At 35.2% G+C, this 21,082-nt stretch overlaps 1 protein-coding gene across 1 annotated transcript; it reads right to left on the bottom strand.

The window, feature by feature from the left end:
• Positions 1 to 2,024: 2,024 nt before the first annotated feature.
• On the bottom strand, positions 2,025 to 20,038 carry lhx6a (LIM homeobox 6a). The gene is made up of 9 exons (XM_066713080.1): positions 19,516 to 20,038; positions 18,448 to 18,519; positions 17,470 to 17,652; positions 15,222 to 15,343; positions 6,706 to 6,926; positions 6,142 to 6,242; positions 5,959 to 6,054; positions 5,101 to 5,275; positions 2,025 to 4,690 (listed from the first exon to the last, which is right to left on the bottom strand). The coding sequence occupies exons 1-9, from the start codon at positions 19,690 to 19,692 to the stop codon at positions 4,611 to 4,613; spliced, it is 1,227 nt and encodes a 408-aa protein (XP_066569177.1). The 5' UTR covers positions 19,693 to 20,038; the 3' UTR covers positions 2,025 to 4,610.
• Between the last annotated feature and the right edge of the window lie 1,044 nt (positions 20,039 to 21,082).

Here is a 21,082-nt window from a genome sequence, read left to right as displayed (position 1 = left end):
CACTTCAGGGATCAAGAGACAGAAGTTTTTCAGCGTTCTGTCTGAATTTTGATTGCAGCTTAATAAAGACCGGTTGATAAATTGGGCCTAAAGATGTTTTTAATTAGTTTAGTGTGTTGAAGCTGAAAAGCCTGCCTTTGTATAAAATGTGTGTGTGTGTGTGTGTGTGTGTGTGTGTGTGTGTATGTGTTTTCATGTTTACTTGCATGCAGGTATTTATGAAGAATGCAACATCCCAGTAGGATATGGGGAAATCCTGGGTTTTTCAACATGGAAGCAGGCAAGCAACAGCCTACAGCTGGTTAAAAATATGCGGGCCTTAAATGGAACATAACTCAATCTGTTTTTATACCTAAATTGGCATAATTCATTGAAACAACTTAGCTATGTACAATAGTATATGTTACCTTGATATCTAATTAGTATGAAGCACAATATGACTGTTCATAGATGTATTAGAAATTACTGCAAATTGATTAACTGTATAATTTCTGTGAAAATTTGCAATTCACAATTAAATGTAATCTCTGTGTACTGATGAACTATTTTATTTTTTATCTAGAGCCTGACCATGGACAGGAGTTGCAAATTAGCTTTGGATAGAAACCCTGTATGCAGTGCATCTGTTCTGTGTGTTTAACCTGTAACAATGTAGGCTATACTGCATTGTCCATGATAATTAATAAAAATATAAATAAAAATAGGTAACATTAAAGAAATAACTTAAAATTCTTGAATTGTAGCTTTAAGAAGACTTAATACTTAATGTGGAAAATGTAATTGTGTTCCATAATATTATTATTCACCAAACAACACTGTTGTATGACCACAGAAACACTAATTTAGAAAGGTTCTTCTTTTTTATAGAATTATGTTTATATATATACACACACACACAATAACTAGCTCTAAACAAAAGCTCTAAAAAAAAGCACAGATATTATTGTAATTCAACCTTCAATGTATGAAATAGTCTAAAACCAAAACATTTATGATATTTTTTTTATTGCGATAAGTACACAAAAAGACATTTACAATGCACAATAAATGAAATCCAACTTTGTTTCTTTTAACAAAACAGTCATTTGAAAAAAGTGCTTACATGTGATTTACTCTTTCAATAAATACTGGAACAATGATGTCTTGCCTCTCCATGTATCACAGAGTAATACTTTCAGTTCTAAAGCCAAGACATACTGAGTTACAGCTTTATACAATGCAGTCATCCCCTTTGCACAAAGACTGCCATTAACAGCTATTTACATCCAAACTTGACAAGAACAGAACTTTAGGCTAGTGCAGAGACTGCTTACTGGATGGCCTACTTTCATGACAGAAAGATGATTTTACTGTACCGGTTTTCCCTTTGGGTGAAACTTGTTGTAAAGCCACTCGTGATAAATATTAATCAAAATGTATCTTTTTTTGTAAATGTATCTTCTTCAAAGTAGGTAGATCATGACCAGCTTCTACTAATACTGAAGTTATTAAGTTGGGAGAAGTGAGAAGCACTTTAAATTTTTTTACGATGTACAGCAGGTTCTTCATTGATAAAATCAGTATAATCGGTATAATTAAGTCGGTATAATTAAAGCGATTAGCCCAAAAATACTTTGTTGACGAGTTCTTGCCACTACTGGCTTGAGGACTGTATGAGGAGCCACACTTGTCAAGCCAAGGTGAACTAGAAGCTTGGCAACACACAACCTCTTTTTAAAATAATACAGCCACTTTCAAAATACCCTAATATTTGGTTAGTCTTTATAGTCCCTTATAATCTTTGTTACTTGTGGTAAGTTTTTTGATGCACAGCAAATAACAGGTGCCAACCAGTTTTGAAATCTCCATGTTTTCACTCTGCTAGGCAGATACTTAAAAAATTGTGTGCGCCGAAATGAAGAGTTATGTATGTATACCTATTATTATTATTATTATTATTATTATTATTATTATTAATAATAATAATAATAATAATAATAATAATAATAATAATAATAATAATAATAATAAATAAGGCACCACAATAATCCTTTGTTTTTAAGAGAACACTTCTCGATTTTGTCCTCAATGCCATTATCATGAAAAAACTAGGAAACTCCGTACCGGTATGTGGGTTGAAGCTATGAGAAGAAGCTTATGGATTTGAACCATGGAGATGTTCAATTATCTTATTGACTTGGTACATCTTTAATAGAGTCCCTTCTGCAGAGCTGTAATCTTTAAGACCCCTTTTGTCAAGGACTTTTTAGATACCGTTCCAAATGTAATATTTAATCCAATTGCTGTTCTAAGTCATCTAAAATCACTTCCCCTTTCAACATCACATATACTTCTATCTAATGGATATTGTCTACAGATTGTTTAGTCCCGCATGTAGTTGTAGACCTAAACAACCACCATGAGTTTAATGCACATACATTTTTTTAAATTATTATTATTATATTGTTTGTAATGTTTGCCTGACCCTTCCTCAGCAAAGGAATGTACAAACATTTGCCACGGCTATGATTAGCCCCAAAAATGTGGAAAAGTGTGAGTGGATTTTGTTAGCTGCAATTTTTGGTTCTGTAATGTAGGAAATGTCCATTTGTTCAGTCAGGGAAATATAAGGCCCTTAAAATTGTAGTCTCTCAGCCTTGACTGATTTAAAAACAATTCAGCAAATGGACTTCATCAGGTAGCCTATTTGTTGGTTCATCATAAATACTGTGCCATTCGTATTAGTAACATATTGAGGAGACAGACAGCCTCATGGAAACTGGTTGCACACATACATAAATACATACAAACATTCACACTTAATAAATACAAATTCTCAGTCATTCAAACTTTCATAGATTCATTTGGGAAAAAAAAGCCTGGTCGCATTTTGTTTTTCTTGTAATTTTCTTGTTTCTGTGTAAGAGAAGCCTTTCTCTGAATGCTTAATTGTAATTAATAACTGTAAGTGCCCTCAATTTGTATTTTTTAAAGAATTGTTCTTTTCTCAATAAAGCAGTATTTAACTCAGCATTCTTTCATGCATGTTTAAGTTAGGGTATCACATTAAAAATTTTGTTATGTGTTCCATGAAAACTAACAGTAAGTCGAACTAAATAAAGACTGAACTGAAAAAGGAAAAAAAAAGAAATATATTTTGTGGTTGAATATGTTTTGACTTTTGTCATCTTCACAAAACATCAAAACATTTGCTTCCTGGTGTTTTAATTTTTGAAGAACGTGGATTGAGTTTGTTTGTTTTGAATGATAAACAAAAACAATTTGTCTCAAGATAGCAGGAGAAAATAGTGACCAGATGTGTGTAGACATTGCTTGTGTGGTAAGAGTGTGTACCATACTTTACAAAAACATAGAACAGAAAACAATGCTGATATTTAAAACACAGATCTCCCACTGTTACGGGATAAATGCATTTAATAGTTTTTCCTGTATCTTATCAAACAAATGATCAGCTACATTTAGTCTATGCTAGAGCAGCAGGTAAGGTCACAAGTACACAGATATTTTAACGCAAAACCAATGATATCTAGAACAGAATGGTTTCCCAGAGGTTGTAAGTCTCAAAGAGTTTTTAAACTATTCAATTTTTTTTTTCTTCTTATATACAATGTATTCAATGGATAAAAGTTGAAATCGGTAAAACTTTACTAGACTGTGTAAGATTTCTTGGATGGTGTGCTAGTTCACAGACATATCTCTAGATCAGTCACACAAACTTCTGTAATAAAAGACAGTCCATGAAAAAATACTTTCTACAAATATTTTGAATAGTGCTACTTTGTTCATACTATTTCTCTTTTATGCAAAGCTCAGGAGAATTAAATTAAGTGAAATTAATCAGCCAATATATTTGTTTCAGTTTTATCTGCCGATGAAAATAGAAGATTGTTTTTTTAAACTGCCTTAACCAAAGGGAGTCACAGTACATATTGAGTCATAGCGTCAATTTTCTTTGATGCAAAAACGTCTTTGCTTAACAGAGACAGGCACATAAACCTTACCTGCATAGGCCACATATCTAGCAAGAATGGTGGTTTCATTTGATTGTCTTTTTCCTCATTGTCTTTTGTTTTTGACTAAAATACTGATAGTACACCATAATGTGAGCAGTAAAAAACAAAGCTGCATGGCCAAAATGAATTTGCGGAAAATTACTTTTCCCTTAAAAAAATAAAAATAAATGAAAATAAATAAAAAACACAGTTCTGTTCTTTAAATTAATAATAATAAAACAACAACAACAACAAAAAACAAATCAAATATCTTGGTAGTGTCAGGGAAAGCTTGATTCCGTTGACTGGAGGGTGGGCTGTATCGTGTCTTGTAGGCAAGTCCTTAATACAGCATAAGTGGCATTCTTTCCCTTTGAAAACCAACACTGATCTGTACGCAGGTGTTTTAGTACTTGTTTGTTTGGTTTGTGGGGGGGGTTGCCCATGGAACACTGAAATCTTCTCCAAAGAAGCGGCAGAGTGGGCCACCCAGCTCCAGAAAACCACGTCATCTTGTAGGCTGTGACACGAGGATATGCAGGCCAAAGTGTATTGCCTCCTTGTTGTTGGTCCAGAGGTCTTGTCAGTGTCCTAGGGTCTCGAGAGTCTCAGAGTGAGCTAGCGGCTAAGAGGCAGTTGTGGCAGTGCCATGGCTTGGTGAGGAAGAGTCTGTGCAGTCAACACTGAAAATGGGTGACCTGGGAAGGAGAAGGAATGAAAGGAAACCATTAGATCTTACTTCTTTCTTCTGACAGGGCTATGTAGGTTGGTTGTGTTTACAGCCTTAAAAACCATGGCTTGCTTTTCCAATGGCGGTGATCATACTGACAGGGAAGAAAGTCTTCTCACAGTCATGGTAACTGATTAGATGTTTTTTGGTGGATTTAAACCCACTTTGACTAGGGGCAGTCATAGTCAGATTCCTGGACACCCTTGTGTGGAACATGCACAAACCTTTGGCTATAATTGATCAATTAATCATCATTATACTCCACCTATTTATTATTTACAAAAACAGAAAAATACTGTTGTGCATACCAAAGATAGTATTGAAGCCCCTAACTCAGCAGGCAATTTCTCAGATCTGCGGCAGAGCTGTGCTACTTACTTTCAATGTATCCGTGCAGTGCTACCATACGGGCTCTCTCTGGGCTGCCAAAGGGCGAGTAATGAAGGTCCTCGGGGAGCGAAGGGGGCATCCTGGACTGAGGGGGGCCCTGTGGAGGTCCACTGTGCTGAGGGGTGTGCTTTTTGTGTCTTGCTCTGCAGTTTTGAAACCAAACCTATAATGCAATATTTCCAGTAATAATTAAACTGTCAGGTGTTGATTTTTTGTTTGTTTTTACGAACATTTCAGATGCAGACATTGTTTATGATTGTAATGAAAGTTGAACAAGAAAGAGAGAATGCAAACTTTCAACTGCTTTTTAAGAGTCTAAGGACTGGATTTACTAAGCTTTGCACCAGGAATAACATTTGATTAGTTTTTTTTTTTTTTAAGATCAATACAATATATTACCTGTATAAAGGTCTTTAAAAATGTGGTGTCGATTACATTCTTTGGTTTACAGCAGAAAAAATAAATAGTTATTATGCTAGAAGAGAGAAATAATGAAGACAATATAGCACTCTCAAACCTGCTTTGTGTTGCTTTTTATTTTTTTATGTATTTATTAATTTTTATTATTAATCCCAAATGTTAAATACTTTGCCGTGCCAAATGCAGACATGCAGGGGCACACAACTGGCACCACAAGCAGAGAGAGTCAGTTTGAGATCTGAATGCTGACAAGGGGAAATTAGTTTTGATGGGGATTAACAAAATAAATAAATACATACATACATCAATAAATAGTATAATCTATTCTAAGGGAATATAATAATCTGAGGGAGTGAGTGTTGTGTTCAGCATTGTATCTTTTAACTCTGTCTATTTTCCTTCTTGCTGAAGGACACCTGCGCTCACCTGTATGACCCTCCTGCTCAGTCCTGTCATGTCTGCGAGTTTCTGAAGCGTCTGTGCGTCTGGGTTGTTGTCTTGTGCAAATTGCGCCTGCATTACCTGTGATTACAATGAAGCGTTAGCAAACACAGGCCAGTTCTCTCACAAATGTTTCATTTAAACATTTCATTTTCCATTTCAGTTCACCTGTAGCTGCTCGGCGGTGAAAGATGTCCGTGCTCTCTTTGCAGGTTTGGGTTGGCTGTCTTGCTCAGATGGTACAGCACCTTCTAGAGTGATCCCACTGCCTGATGACCCAGGAAGGGTTGTGGTGGTGGGAGTAAGGGGGAGAGAGAGAGAAGAAAAAGTCAACTGGACAGTCACAATATATTAAATTACAGAAATAAATGCATTTGATTTAATTTATTATACTACATTTTAAAACAGTGTGAACATACATAGCTGCTATTCAAATAGCAATAATTGTGGAGTTATATTTATGCATGCAACCTCATAAATATAGGGCTGCCATAAATTAGGTGTAGTTGTACATGGACATGTTACAATAATAGGTGACTTAATCATAACACTTAGAGATATGAATATGAAAGCATATGTACAATATAGATAGAAATACAGAAAGCTAGATATTCAAAAGTCAATTAATGAGATTAATTTGTATGACATGGAAATTCAGATCTTTCCTACTTAATCAGTGGCTAAATGATTGATCCCCGACCTTGCTAATCACCGTGCCACGCCTGCACTCACCGCTTTCGGCAGCCCGTTTCAGGTTCTCCACCATTGTGTCATAGTGGATCCTACAGAGCACCTTCTCCTCCACCAACCCAAACTCCTCCCCGGTGGACAGCTGCCTCTTGCAGGAGAAGCAGGCAAAGCAGGCCAGGTGGTAGGCGTTTCCCCTGGCCCTGCGCACCCAGTCACTGGCATAAATCTGACGTCCACAACGGGCACACTTTGTACCAAACCTACTGTGAAGAAGAAGGGAAAATCTGATTTAAACCCTGACCGTGCACTTCAATACAGACACATCTTGGTGGAAAGTTAATTAGCAGCAGTCTTCAATTTAAACAAAAGAATATGTGTGAAAGTTTTATTACAGTGCTTCATTGTGTGGTCATTAATTTGTGGCACTCTCCATTGCATTTAAATAGGCAAAAGGTCATTATAAAAAAATATAGATATATATTGGGCAATTTTCAAGACAAATTCTAGATTCTAAATTCTAAAACCCTTTACATTATGAAGCATTCCATTTCAGATAACATTGGAAAGTCTGAAGTTTGCCAGTTCAAATTCATGGGTTCAATCCAGACAGATCAGCCTTAACATCTCCTAAACTGACAGTCCCTCACTGAACTCGCAGATATTTCAGCTGAGGAATATAACACTGCATATGGAATGAGAAGTGTCGAGTACAGCGGCCCAGCCAGAGCTGCAGCTGCTGTCAAAGGTGGGTTTATAAACTAGACAGAAAGCACCTGGGCACAGCTTCCTGAAAACTGACACATAAATACTGCAAATGTTGTACATGATTTCATTTCAGATTTAAAATATTTCCATTGCAAAATAAAAATTAAAATTAAACTGCATTTAAAAGTTCTGCCAATGAAAATCTAGCTTCCCACCTTTTGAAAAATTCCTTTGCTTTTTCAATTTTTTGTCAGCTGTACTGCTGAATTTTTCTATTAATTTAATTGACGTCAGACTTCTATTATGCAGCAGAATAAATTAAATATAGCAAAGTACTTTACAGATTTATTTTCCTACTTGCATCAAGTGACAAGTTGAAATCCTCAAATATGACTTGCACATTTCTAAATCCTGAAATTATATATAGCAAATGTTTCTGGCCACTGTCAGGAAATGTATATGAATGTGTCATTTGGGTTGGTGGTCTTATTTGTCTTTTTAATAGCTGAATCAGTAGGAAGTGTGCGCTTTATCATTACAGAAAACAGGGGCTTTCATTTACAAATTAAATTTGCAAGATGACGGATAAAAAGGGTCATCTGAATTACACACCTAATTTAATGGGTGTCTCCATCTGCCCTGAATTAGCAAATGCTATGTTCTTTCTTTTCAATAATAATTAGAGTTTACTCATCAAAGTACCTTGAAAACATCGAGATAAATTACACCAAACTTGGATAAAATTGCTGCTGTTGCTAGATTGTAAGTAAAATGCAGCAAATCTAATCGTCTGCAGATGGACTTCCCTCCTTGCTGGCCTAAACATCTGTCTCACTCTGTAAATGCAGAGAAATACAATTGTTACGATTAAATTGATGTTTTTAATGCAGATTTTGTGTTTTTTTTTCGTTCTCTTTCTTTTTCTCATGGGCAAAAACTCGTGTTCCCATAAAGAGAGGCTCTTATAAACAGAATGTCATAAACACTGGCTTAGATTAAGCCATATTTAACTCTTTTTGAAAGGGAAAGACGTGTGCATTGCAGTATCTGAAAGACGAAAAGGCTGTTTTTGGCAAAGTCAACGCTGCCAAGTCGGCACATTCAGAGCCAAAATGACAGCATTTGTCTCTGTTCTCATGCAGTGTTGTTTGGATTGAGGCACTGGTGCAGAAATCATTTGAAATACATCTACATCAAGTCAGAGTGGAGTATGGGGGTCCTGAAACACAAAACTTAATGCTGTGAGACTTTAAAACAGGGTATCCCTCAAATGAAATGTAAAGAAGTCACTAATTGTATCATTAATTAGCTTCCATTCTGTCTAAGGAAATCACCAGCATACGTTTGATTCGGTATTTTAGGTTTTTTTTTTTTTTTTGTAGGAGTGTACTAATTTTAGTTTAACTCCTACACACTGAAGCTTTTTATATCCTGGGTTCAGATTAACTTAAAAACAATCTCTGCCATAGCCATTATACAGCATAGTTATCATGGTGCAAACACTGTTGATTTAATATAAGCCTGAGATGAGTAATTGTGTAATTGTTTTCCAGATGTAATAGAAGAAGGTTCCTTGATGTTATTGCCATTTTCACTGTATTTACATATCAGGGTGCAATCTTTCTACTTCTACACAAATTAGCTCTCAGAATGATATTCCTAGAGTTTTGTAAAAAAAAATCAGCCAGAAACAACTTTTTTGTGACACTAGTGAATTGAATAAACGTTCAAAATAAATACCTTGTGGATGTATATGTGTACAGGCGCTGGCAATAACTTAATCTGATGTAAATCTTTCACTATCCTGAAACAAAGACGTTGTTTGATTTAGGTTATCTGAGACAGGTGTTAAAAAATCTTCAAGCAATCTTCTCATTGGAAAGCGGTCCCATGACATGTGTAATAGAGAACCACCGTGTTCCCCTCAGCCTGTTTAATGTTGGTATTTTACCATCTGAACTTTCAATTAGGCAGACTTTCCTATTCCACTGAATCTAACATTACACCCGCAACCAAGAGTGTTGTTATTAGGCCCAGTATCCCATCTTCATACTGTGCCCTGCATTGATACTATTTTTTGTTCTATGTTGTACTCTTGTACTCTTACATTATGTTCCTATTTTTTTGTTCTGCATAATTTCTCTGCTCAGTGCTCCCTAGACGTGTATCTTTACTTTTCTTGTACGTTTACGTTCACGTTCTCAGTCCATCCAAGTAAAAATCAGCCTTTCAACTCCTTCACAGTAGCTGCATGTGAACACAATGCCAGACAGTAAAATAGCTATCATGAGTCAGTTTTAAAAGTGACCACTAGAGATACAGAAATCCCCCCACACACACACGTCAGCACCTCTACTTTGCTTTTGTTTTTATAGAAGCGTCATAAAATCTTCCCCAATGACTACAATATTATCCATACACGTTATGTACTCATGAATTCATGTTTCCCTTTTTTTAACTGGTATTATAAATCGGTACATGTATTCTCAGCCACCTTCCTTCAAAGCCCCCTTGTGCTTTCATCCGTGTACCAGACTTGGAAAGTGCAGAAAACAATGCTTCCAGAGAGGAAAGTACTGCAGACACACACCCTGCGTGTCACTTTCACAGTAGCCGCTCAGGGTGGGGTGGTGTGTGGAGAACACAGGAGTGTGGGGGTCAGGGTCAGTAATGAGGACAAACAAACCAAAAGGAACTGTAGATATTGGTTAACTCAGGAAAATAATATTTCCTTGCATATCAAGAAAATTATTCATTAAATCCAAAGTCTGTGTACAGTACATGTCTTTGCAATGATCATTATTTATACTATATCAACAAACCATCCATCTGATCTACGAACAAATATATATATTTATGTTATACTAGATTTTAACCAATAGCAGAGACCATTGTTTTATCTCCGGTCTCCAAAATAAAATAAATGGACACACAGCAGCACTCCACCCCTGACTGGATGCTGGAGACCCAGGGCACCATGCTCAGGCAACCACAGCCCCATGGAGCAGAGAGTCTCCATGGCAAATGACGAATGTGGCTACAAAGACCCCATTGACGACAAGCGGCCTAATAAACGGATCCCTATTCACAACGCCGGCCTGCAGGCAGCCTGCAGCCTGCCGCTCCCATGCTGCCTGTTCTTTCACATGTATCAAACGGAGTATCAAACCACATCAGGTTTCGATCCAGGTTGTCTGGAACGGGTTTGTTCTTGATTATAGGTATCTTTATACCACATGTGTGGCCTTTTGCTCAGCCCAGTTCCTGCCATCATGGCATGAGGCTGCCGATACGGGGAGTAGGTACAGCTATACAATGTCCCGTACCCGCTCGGCATGGTAAACACTCTTTGATTTCCTGCAATTACACGTCATTACCAGACCTGTCAATCCCCTCAGATAAGAGAAATGACACAAATTAAAAACATCTACAGACTTGCTTTCCAATGGAAAGATGACTGTACGCGCCTTCCCACAGTGTGTTTACACACAGCGTTTGCTTTCAGCCTTGTTCGACCTATTGTATTTTACTTTAATGTAAACAACATTTTAAGTTCTTGGTTTTCAATACCCCCTTTGATTCCCATAAGTACATAGTTAGATTTTGTTTTATTTTAGAACGTATAAATAATCATAATAATAATACTATTTGCATTTTTCATATTTGGAAGCCATCCTTGTGTTCTTAAACTGTTGGTAATTATAAACCTCACAGATCACCACATCCAATCAGCTACAAAACACTGCAGAAACTGACAAAGTATTGCAATTACCAAATTATCTCATATACATTTAATCACAGAAAATGTTAAAAAACTTTTTATTCAAACCAATTATTGCTTTAACGAAAATAACCTGATAAGTAATGGAACTGTTTTTAATTATTGATTTATTTTTACCTACTAAGTACCTGTAGGTCATGCCTGTTACACTCTGTTAGACACATGCAGCACTAAAGTAATCTTGCTTTAATTTCCTGACATATACATGCAACCCACTCTTTTTTCTGAAAGCTTGAAACAATTAAATCCCCCTTTTCTTGTCTTATAAGATACATTAGGAAGTCAATCAATGGCTCTTGCCCCCGATTTATTGCCCATTCATGACAGAGCAGTCGAAAAGGAGTAGGTGAAGATTAAAACAAAAGGCAGGACATGAGGTATGCTTCACATTTAGTTTGAAACAAAATAGAGAAGAAGAAATACTAGATAACAAAAACCAGCATATACATCTGTGAAGTGTCTGTTTTTTTTAATAGTTTCCTATTGCAACATCTTGTTACAATCAAAAAAACATGAACACGCCAAATACTGTATATACATTTTTACTATAGCTGATATTAATAAAAGATAATAAAAATTACAACAGATACCTGCATTTAAGTTGATAAAACTGCACTTAAATATAAGTGGGTAAAGATATTATAATAAATAAAAACATTTAATCCTATAATTTAATATAAGATTTTGATATTTAATACAATTATTCATGGCCTTTTACGTAATGCATGTCTCTATGAACTGGGTATTCTTTGATTTTCATAAATGCGTTGAATAAATGTAAACAAAATAGAAAGGTTTCATGAAGTTCTTGTACTGTGAAAATCAAATGAAATGTGACAGAACTGATTCGACGATGACAAGTGTTTTTATAGGAGGGGCAGAGATACACAAACAGATTTTACAGTAATCAGCTAACAGGTACAATTAAACAAGAGAAGACTAATTCCGATTAAACCGCAAAATCATTATTTTGTGATGTGCATTATACAATTTTCTGCATCTCACTAAGCCAGCCTCAGATGCTATACATTTAATTTGTTTTTGAAATATTGAGGGCTTACATGTAGTATATGTTAATGTGCAATACCAAGCGTTTCAGTCAATCATCACCTATCGTACTTGTGGTACCTAATAGTTTTATTCCCAGCAGTTACAAGACTCTCATAAATTGTTCTCTAGGTTCTGGAAAATTAAAATAAAATCCCACAGAGATCCTTGTGAATATTATTAATTTGTATTCTCTCTGATGAGCAGAAACTTGTTTCTTAGGATGCAATCAGTGTAATTTACAGCTGGTAAACACTCATAATAAAAAGCATATAAAGCAGATTAAATTAATGTATATTTTAAAGATCAGAATAACATGCTATCACATTATGAGTACATATCCAACTATTTTTTCACAGATATGTAAGAGCCCTTCACATTTTTCTTGCAAGATATATATATAAAACAGTTTTGTTTGAACTACTGAGTGATTTGCTAATGCTCTTTTGATATGAATACTGTATTAAATGAGTTATTAGCATTAAATTCTCACCAAAATATTACTCCATTCTCAGTGTTTGTAAACTAGTGGAATATCACTTCCTTCTTCTTCATTTTGAGTTTCAAGAGTCACACTGTTGTTCAATCATTTGGGTCTGTCTGACAATTGCATTTTGCTTTCATAACATTTTTTGAGAAACATCACTATAGATTATGCACACGTACGGAAAATAAATGTCAAGAGTAAAGTCAGTGCAACTCAGCAGACAGTATCACCTTCAAAAGCCCTTTTGACCTGACATGTTTACTTTACATAAAACAAAACGTTTTTCCAATGTTTATTTGTTTTTTCTACTATCCAAATTTCAGTATGTGAAAAATTCACATAAAAGTAACAGTTAAGTGCTGGTACCCACACATTAGTTTTACCTGTTTTGGCAGCTTTTTGCTACTCAACAGGAATCCACTTTGTCTTTGATAAGAGATTTTACTTTTTTTTTCCAATTGTTTGTATTACACCTAATAGGTAATTACATGTTTTAAATATTCATAAGAATATTCATACACTAAATAAGTACTGAAGAGGGCTGTTATATATACATTTAATGTAAAATAAATGGCCGGCCATTATGTACAAATTGAGACATTTAAAAGGTACAAAATATCTGCATACACATGGCCATATTAATAGAGCTGTATGTAATGACTGCATAGATTACTATAATGTTTTTTAAACTTTTGTAAATAGATATGAAAGTTTAAATATTGGTTGTACCATGAGGACAGTCTTATACATTTACTGCTGTTTAATGCAAACATCTCTGCACACTAAATTGTCATTTTATTATTTTATTAATACTGAACTCTGATTCCACAGGATATATGAAAGTGTGTGCAATTACAGTTATTGTGAATTTTTAAAAATGACATTAGAAGGAGATTTCCCTGCTTTAACATAAATTCAGAATGTGTGTAAACCCCTGTGGTGTACTGACATGACTCAATGATGATTCAAATACAAGGGGGAAATGTTATTGAAAGTATCCCTAAAATAATCAGAAGATTCTGTAGTAGTAGTAGTAGTAGTAGTTACACCATATAAATGATATGTCAACATACAGGTATATAAGAAAAAATGTTTAACTGTCCATTAACAACTTGGAGTTAACTCTGTCCTTAGTGTGGGGACCAAGCACACGAATGTCAATTCTTTTTAAATGTTATTTTGTGTCTAGCCTAAGTTTTTCTAAGATGATGTATTATTTTTAAGTCATTTCAACAACACAAATATCCTATGAGCAAAGGAGATACATATTCAAATTAAGACAGGGATATATAAACTGCGATAATAATAATAATAATAATAATAATAATAATAATAATAATAATAATACAATCTCTGTATGCATTCATAAATTCGTTTTAGTATAGCAAAAATAGTTTTTCACAGAAGCAAACACAGGCTTAAGAGAAATTAAGTACCATAGACAGGTTTAAAAAGCATCATAAAGAGCTATTCAATCTACAAATCCAAACGGACTGATATAGATAAGGGCGAGAAAAATGGCGGTGCATTCAGAGCATAAAATGTAACGATAGTGACAATAATTAAAACAAACACCGAGCATTAAAACAATAAATAATAAAAATGAAACCCCGGAGTGTTTTGACATGGACAGTTTCATGCTTTTGACAAATATGTCCGATCCAATCAGAGATATCTAACAAGTTATTGCAATGTAGGTTATAATTGATTTTATCTATTTATCTACGAGTTAATCAAAATCATAATTTGTCAACACACAAAACAGTATAGTAGGATACTATTTTTGGAAGTATTACATAATAATAATAATAATAATAATAATAATAATAATAATAATAATAATAATAATAAAAGAACTATAGGATTTTAACAATGCTTAGTTCAGCTGTTTTTTATTATAATACTAGAAAAAAATATATATCAGCATAGATACTTGTTTGTTTATGATTTTTAATTGGGTTTATGAAAAGTTCAACACTTAATTCAATGACGTTTGGCTCAGATCTTACACTTTACTTATTTATTACACTTTTAATGAAGCTGTTTTTTCTAATTCGTTTAATTCTACATGCTTGTTGCTAAACTTGACGCATTTTCTTTAAGGAAGCCCAAGAAAACGTGAAGCGCTTAAACACGCGGCGAACACATTTACATCGATAAAAGATGAATTCTACAAACAAACAATGCGTATTTTAGAAACTAGCACCCACAGTGAAGTTATGTAGAAGGGAAAAAAACTAAACAGTAATAGATTGACTCAATTATAATATGATTTGAAAGTGAAAGTCTGTTTTTAAGAAAAGGGACCATACCCTATTCAAAAACGAATGCTAATGTAAAGTATGTAGACTTGTTATTATTATTATTATTATTATTATTATTATTATTATTATTATTAGTAGTAGTAGTAGTAATAATAATAATAATAATAATAATAATAATAATAATAATAATAATAATACATTCACGGGCTTCTATTTTGGTCTGTCACCACACTTCTTGTAATATTGTGGAAACTGATTTTAAAACTTACCCTACCTGAAATAATCCATTTTGCAGAAGATCTCTTTATTCTTGATGTAGCAGCTGCTGTGTTGGCGCAGGGAGGCTCTGCACACGGAGCACTCCAGGCACCGCACATGCCAGATCAGGTTGTTCACCTGCACGGACAGCAAAACAGCAAGAAACAATTCATTAATGAACAATTAAACAACTCGCGTCAGGGAGGGGGAAAATACATTGTATTATTGCATATACACCTCTGTGAAATCTCATTTTACTCTAATGGGATTTCGGCCTAAAAAACATTTCTCTCAACTTCTCTCCTATAATAATGTGTATTTGTGCACACATTCTTGCCTGTTTCACATAAAATGGCATTTCACCTTTTCAATTGAAGAACAGTAGATTAATATTTGTGTATTGGTTGGTGCAATGCATCATGTGTATGTGTGCAATATAAGAAATTAGTTGTATTTTAAATATTATATTATATATATATATATATATATATATATTATATATTTAAATAATAATTAAACACAAGTGACTGCTGCATCACTTTAAGAAAACCACCATGATTCAGTAATACATTATTGTAAAATAAACATTTACATTTTAAAAAGGTTAATACAACGTGCCTTTAAATGTGTATCAATCAACGCCAGCATTGATAAACAATGCAGAGCAGCTTTCGAGACAAACTTTAGTCATATAAGATAGCATTCTTTGTTGCATTTTAAAAATTGTAATCAATTCAGTTTACATTTTATTTATTATAAGGATCATGACAACTATTATTATTATTATTATTATTATTATTATTATTATTATTATTATTATACATATTATATATATTATTATTATACAAAATACTCATATGTATAATTTAAATTAATATAGTTAAAATACTCATATGTGTAATTGAAATTAATATAGTCTAAGTATGATCTGAAAAGATTAGAATGTTATTTTAAAGGTTAATATCATGTAAACTAAAATGAGAGATTATTTCTCACTTGCACGAAGTCCCTGCCCGTTTTATTAAAATGAATTCTACTGAAAAGTATCCAGAGCTACTTATTGGCATGCTAACATATCTCAGAGATGAATATTTGAACGTAGTTAGATAAAACTATGGTACCTTACATACACGTTTAATTAAACATGAATTTTAAAATGTAGGTGTGGAGGCGATGTCTTTATATTGAGTTTCAGGGACGGTATATGTGCATAGATTCTACATTATGCAGTTGTAATAGAATAATATATTTTTACATCTATTATTTAATTAGTATATTTGTGTATGTATGCACGCATGTATGTAAGTATGCATGGACGGATGGATGAATGGATGAATGAACATGGTACATCGTCATATTTATTATTAGTATTTGTTTATCCATCATTATCTAAGGACTTCTCTGTTTGTTTTTTGACCATAGTCCTATGTTGTCTATTAAAGCCTATGTTGTCATAACAACAACAACAACAATAAAATAATAATAATAATAATAATAATAATAATAATAATAATAATAATAATAATAACCGTTAACAAAATTGTAAAATACAAATGTTTTTTTTTTTTTCTATAATGATACATATTACCTATTAGACTATACAATAACGCCAATTCAACCATTGATTGCAGTTGAGTGACGTTCAAATCATGGAAGTCAACTGATTAAAGTGTTACAATAATAACATCATTCTCATCAGAATAAAGTGATACTTTGAATACGGGCTGGATTTGACCTTTACAGACATCGTGCTTGTGGAAGTTGTAACCGTTGTTACTGTTCTAATAGAAATTGCCCTGTACTTGTCACTACAAAAGCAGTGTTGCTGAACTTTTCCTCAGACATGGTTCAAACTAAATAATTAGATCATTTGCAGCATCATCAGCAATAAACGCTTTTAATCAGTATCATTTCCGATCAGGGAAAGACTGAGACTGGTTAAGTGTTAAGAGGAAACCCATCTAGTCCAACTATTCCCAAGATCACAGCCCTCTACATCAAGACGAGGTTCAACCAACACGAGAAAAAGAGAAATGCATTAAAGAAAAAAGGGGACACAGTTGTGAGAGCATGCTTTCCTTGATACCGATGCTAGAACTTCATCCTCTGGTTTAACAAAGCACGATTACCAGCAGCCTTTGACCACTTCAGGGGAGCTGACATTAAAAGCATCCAAAGTCGGGCGCACTGGAGTCGGTGAAGCAGCCAAAAGGGACAACCAGATCCACCCTGACAGAAAACAGCTCTGCTGAAGAAAAACCCACCTTGAGCAGGTATCTGTCCAGGATTTCCAAGCCACAGCTGGCGCACACGTTTTTCCCCGTGGAAGGGACGGACGAGGAGGATGAAGGTGGGGAGCAGATGGAGGGAGTGGACGGGGGACTGGGGGACGACCGCGCGTCTTCTTTATCCATAGTGGACCTGTGAGACTCACCATCCGAGTGGGACTGGATGGAAGGAAGGTGTGTAAATACAGAGCATTATACAACATTATAAAATGATCAAAACTTCTACCGAGTTCAAACCGGGGCCTAATATAAGTGCAAAACAGGATATCTGTGCGTTAAGTTAAATATCAGGTCACATAGGCTACCCTTGGGCGAGCATGTATGCAGCATGTAAGAGCTTGTGCCTGTCTACGGTTGAGGAGAGTCGCCTAGCCTTTCTTCCCTCTCTCCTCCTGCTAGGAAAAGGAGCAATTTGCTATAGTGGTCTGTGGACTCCCGATGGCATATGCACAGCCACCAAAAAAGTAAGGTATCATACAAAAACGCACACTTTGTCATGCATTTGTTTAAATAGTGCTAAGTATTTAGCGTCCTTCTATATAATATTAAAGTCGTTTAGATATTTAGTAGTCCCAATAAACCAAATGTAAACGGATTTTAGCTGCAGGAGATGTTAATTGTGGAGCAAATAGCTAATGCACTGTATCACATTCACATAAATAAAAACAGCCAGCTTCACTTTAATCACAATGCTTATGTATTTTTCTTGGCCGGATGGCTGAAATGAATCCTAAACTATAGCCTATCCATCAACACACATCGCCATCTCATGTTTGCGCAAAAACAGCTCTCAGTTCTTATGTTTTAAATTGTGCAATTGAAAAAAAAAAAAAAAAAAAGCTTTACTTACAGGGCAAAGATGAGAAACATTACTGATCGATTTTTTCACATCACATAATGCTGGATAGTAGTCAATAATCTACAGAAGGACACGCTTTTAAAATATTTACTCACCATTATCTGGGGATGTTTGCTTTCTACACAGCGGGATGCTCCTGGTGTATTCCGCGTTTCTGGAGAAATCACCTTCAAGACAAATGTGATAACCTTAATATAAAGTTAACTTGCGGGCTCCTTTTCCACGCATGAAACCTTCCTGTTATACCGCAGCCTATATAAACCGTGCAAAACAATAAATAAGAATCTCTACTGTGCATTTAAACCCTTTGCAACAAAAGCCCTCTTTTTTTTAATGAAGCAATTTGAATTTGGATTGATTTTTTTTTCCTGCACTTAACCCATGCCTCTTAAAGTAATCGCTTAGTTCCCATGCAATCCAAGGCACTGAAAAAAATAAACTACCTGCAATTAGAAATGGCTTGAAATGCCCAAGATAAGAGGCATCCAGAGTGTCAATTTCAACTGTCAATCAGAAAAGGCATCGGGCCACCCAAAGAATTGCAAATTTGATTTTTAATGGCAGTAATTAAAAATCGAATTTTTCTGAGCAGAAATGCGATGTGAAGTGGTTGGATTGGAAATCACACTATTCATAAAAAAAAAACACCATTTCCACAATTCGCAGCTGATCTTTACGCCTGAAAGGGACAGTGATTTCTAGATCTATAGCGTCACATTAAGATAAAACCTCAACACATTTTCGGCTATTAAGACAGTATTCAAGGAGAGACAAAACCGTTTTTATTTACTCCAGACCTGTGATTATTTCTTTTTCATTTACATGCATAAACAAAAATCTGCATAATTTGGTTGCCTATATTTTCGGATTCACACAAATATTTCAACGTGTAATAATCTAAACGATGGTAAGCAGCTTCATTTATTTGTGTAGATGGCAATAAAGCCAATCCATTAACGTATATAATAGAAAATGTCACGAGTTTTGTGAGAAATAAAACATAAATGGCCAATATAACATGTAGGGTAGATACCACATTTGTTGGTGTATTTAATTCCAGATTACAAGCACATTTAACAATACAGTGCATTCGTATTATTATTATTATTATTAGTAGTAGTATTAGCATTTTTATTATGATGTTATTAAATCGCATATATTACCTGTTTAGCTGGAATTCCTTCGAATAGAAGTTTATTTCCCTCAGGTAGAGGGGCCAGACCTTCATTTTTCCAATACATGAAAAAAGACCCTGCTAAGACGCCAGCCCTGGACAGATCCACAGTGTTATCCCAAGCTTCCTGAAATCCTGTATTCAGGTGAAATGGCTTCACTTTCATAAGAATAGAGGAGTGGAGGGGGTATCCTGTGCCTGCTGCAACATCAGGGACAAACCAGAGCAAGACCCTGGAGCCTTTTCCCAGAAGAGTGGGATCCGTCCCGACACACTTTCGGTTTTTTCACAAGGAAAGCTCCAGGCTGGGGCTGGAGAGCAAGCGGCGAAGTGGGGGGTTGTTGTTCTGGGTGCCTTGTTTAGAGGAGTTGGTCAGATTCTTCCTTCCACTTTTTTTTTCCTGTTGGGATGGAGTTGCTGCTATAGGCAGGAAGTCCATGAAATGAAGTTGAGGGGGCTGACAGGGCAGGTCTGCTCTCAATCTCCAGGAAAGTGCAAGATCATCACAGGCTCGAATAAGATCACCTTCTCTCAGGGCTACGAGGAGAAAGTTTTGTTGCACAGCCTGGAGCAGAGGGGGGGGGAGTCCCAGTCCCATGTAGCAGTCATAGGTGGGAAAAAAAAAAAAAGTTAGCCAGGGCTATTTATATTAATCAGCTATAGGATTCCAGCTAGTTGAATTAGTTTCTATGTATGCACGTATGAATGAATGGATATACATTAAATATTATTTTGGTGTTTCATTATAAAATGCATTAATCCGATGCGTCTCAAAGGAGTCAACGTTGTTTGTTTTAATTAAGTGGTTTACGTGCAGAGCATTCAAAAATAATTTAACCATGATGTGTGTGTAGTTGGGTGGATTTGTTCTCTTTTCTTCTTTAGTTTGATCATTTGCACTCGGGGCTTCTGCAAGCATGTGGCATTGAAAGCGCAGGCGTGTAAAGATTGCAAGTTAGTTTCTATGATATGCAGTGATAACAGTATTGTTACCATCAATATGTGCACAAAGTACCCTCAGCCTATGTTCAGATCGAGTGGACATCTATGTCTGAGTTCTTCGCGGTAGTACAATGTAAGTTGCATGTATTAGGTCTGTGACTAGTTCATGCAAAGGACTCAGATCGGGTTTTTTCCATTTCATTAGAGAAAGTATTGCTCGTATGCTCCATTAGGAATTATTTATTAACCTCAACAGATAAACGCTAGTGTCCAATATTGCTGCATAGATCACTGAAATGGGACTCGGTGACATGACACAGAGTCCAATCATGCAAACCCACAGTGCAGAGAACATTAACCATTTATTCGCCAACGCTGAATTAAGCAGGCATACAGCTGAACAATATTCTTTATGTACATGCATCCGCATACGTTTCGCTGAAAGATGGCAAACAAAATGCACCAACACAGAATAAATACCATGGACACACATATATAATAGCACACAAACACACACACAACTTCATAAGCACAATAATACACGCACTGTCACAGAGACGCTGCCCTGCGGTCTGTCATTATAAAACTGTATGTTTCTATCAGTTAGGCTATGT

This window comes from Amia ocellicauda, chromosome 9 (genome assembly GCF_036373705.1).
Source record: "Amia ocellicauda isolate fAmiCal2 chromosome 9, fAmiCal2.hap1, whole genome shotgun sequence".
In the NCBI taxonomy this organism is placed as follows: Eukaryota; Metazoa; Chordata; class Actinopteri; order Amiiformes; family Amiidae; genus Amia; species Amia ocellicauda.
Note: the sequence above shows the minus strand (reverse complement) of the source record. Positions and strands in the feature narration are given on the sequence as shown.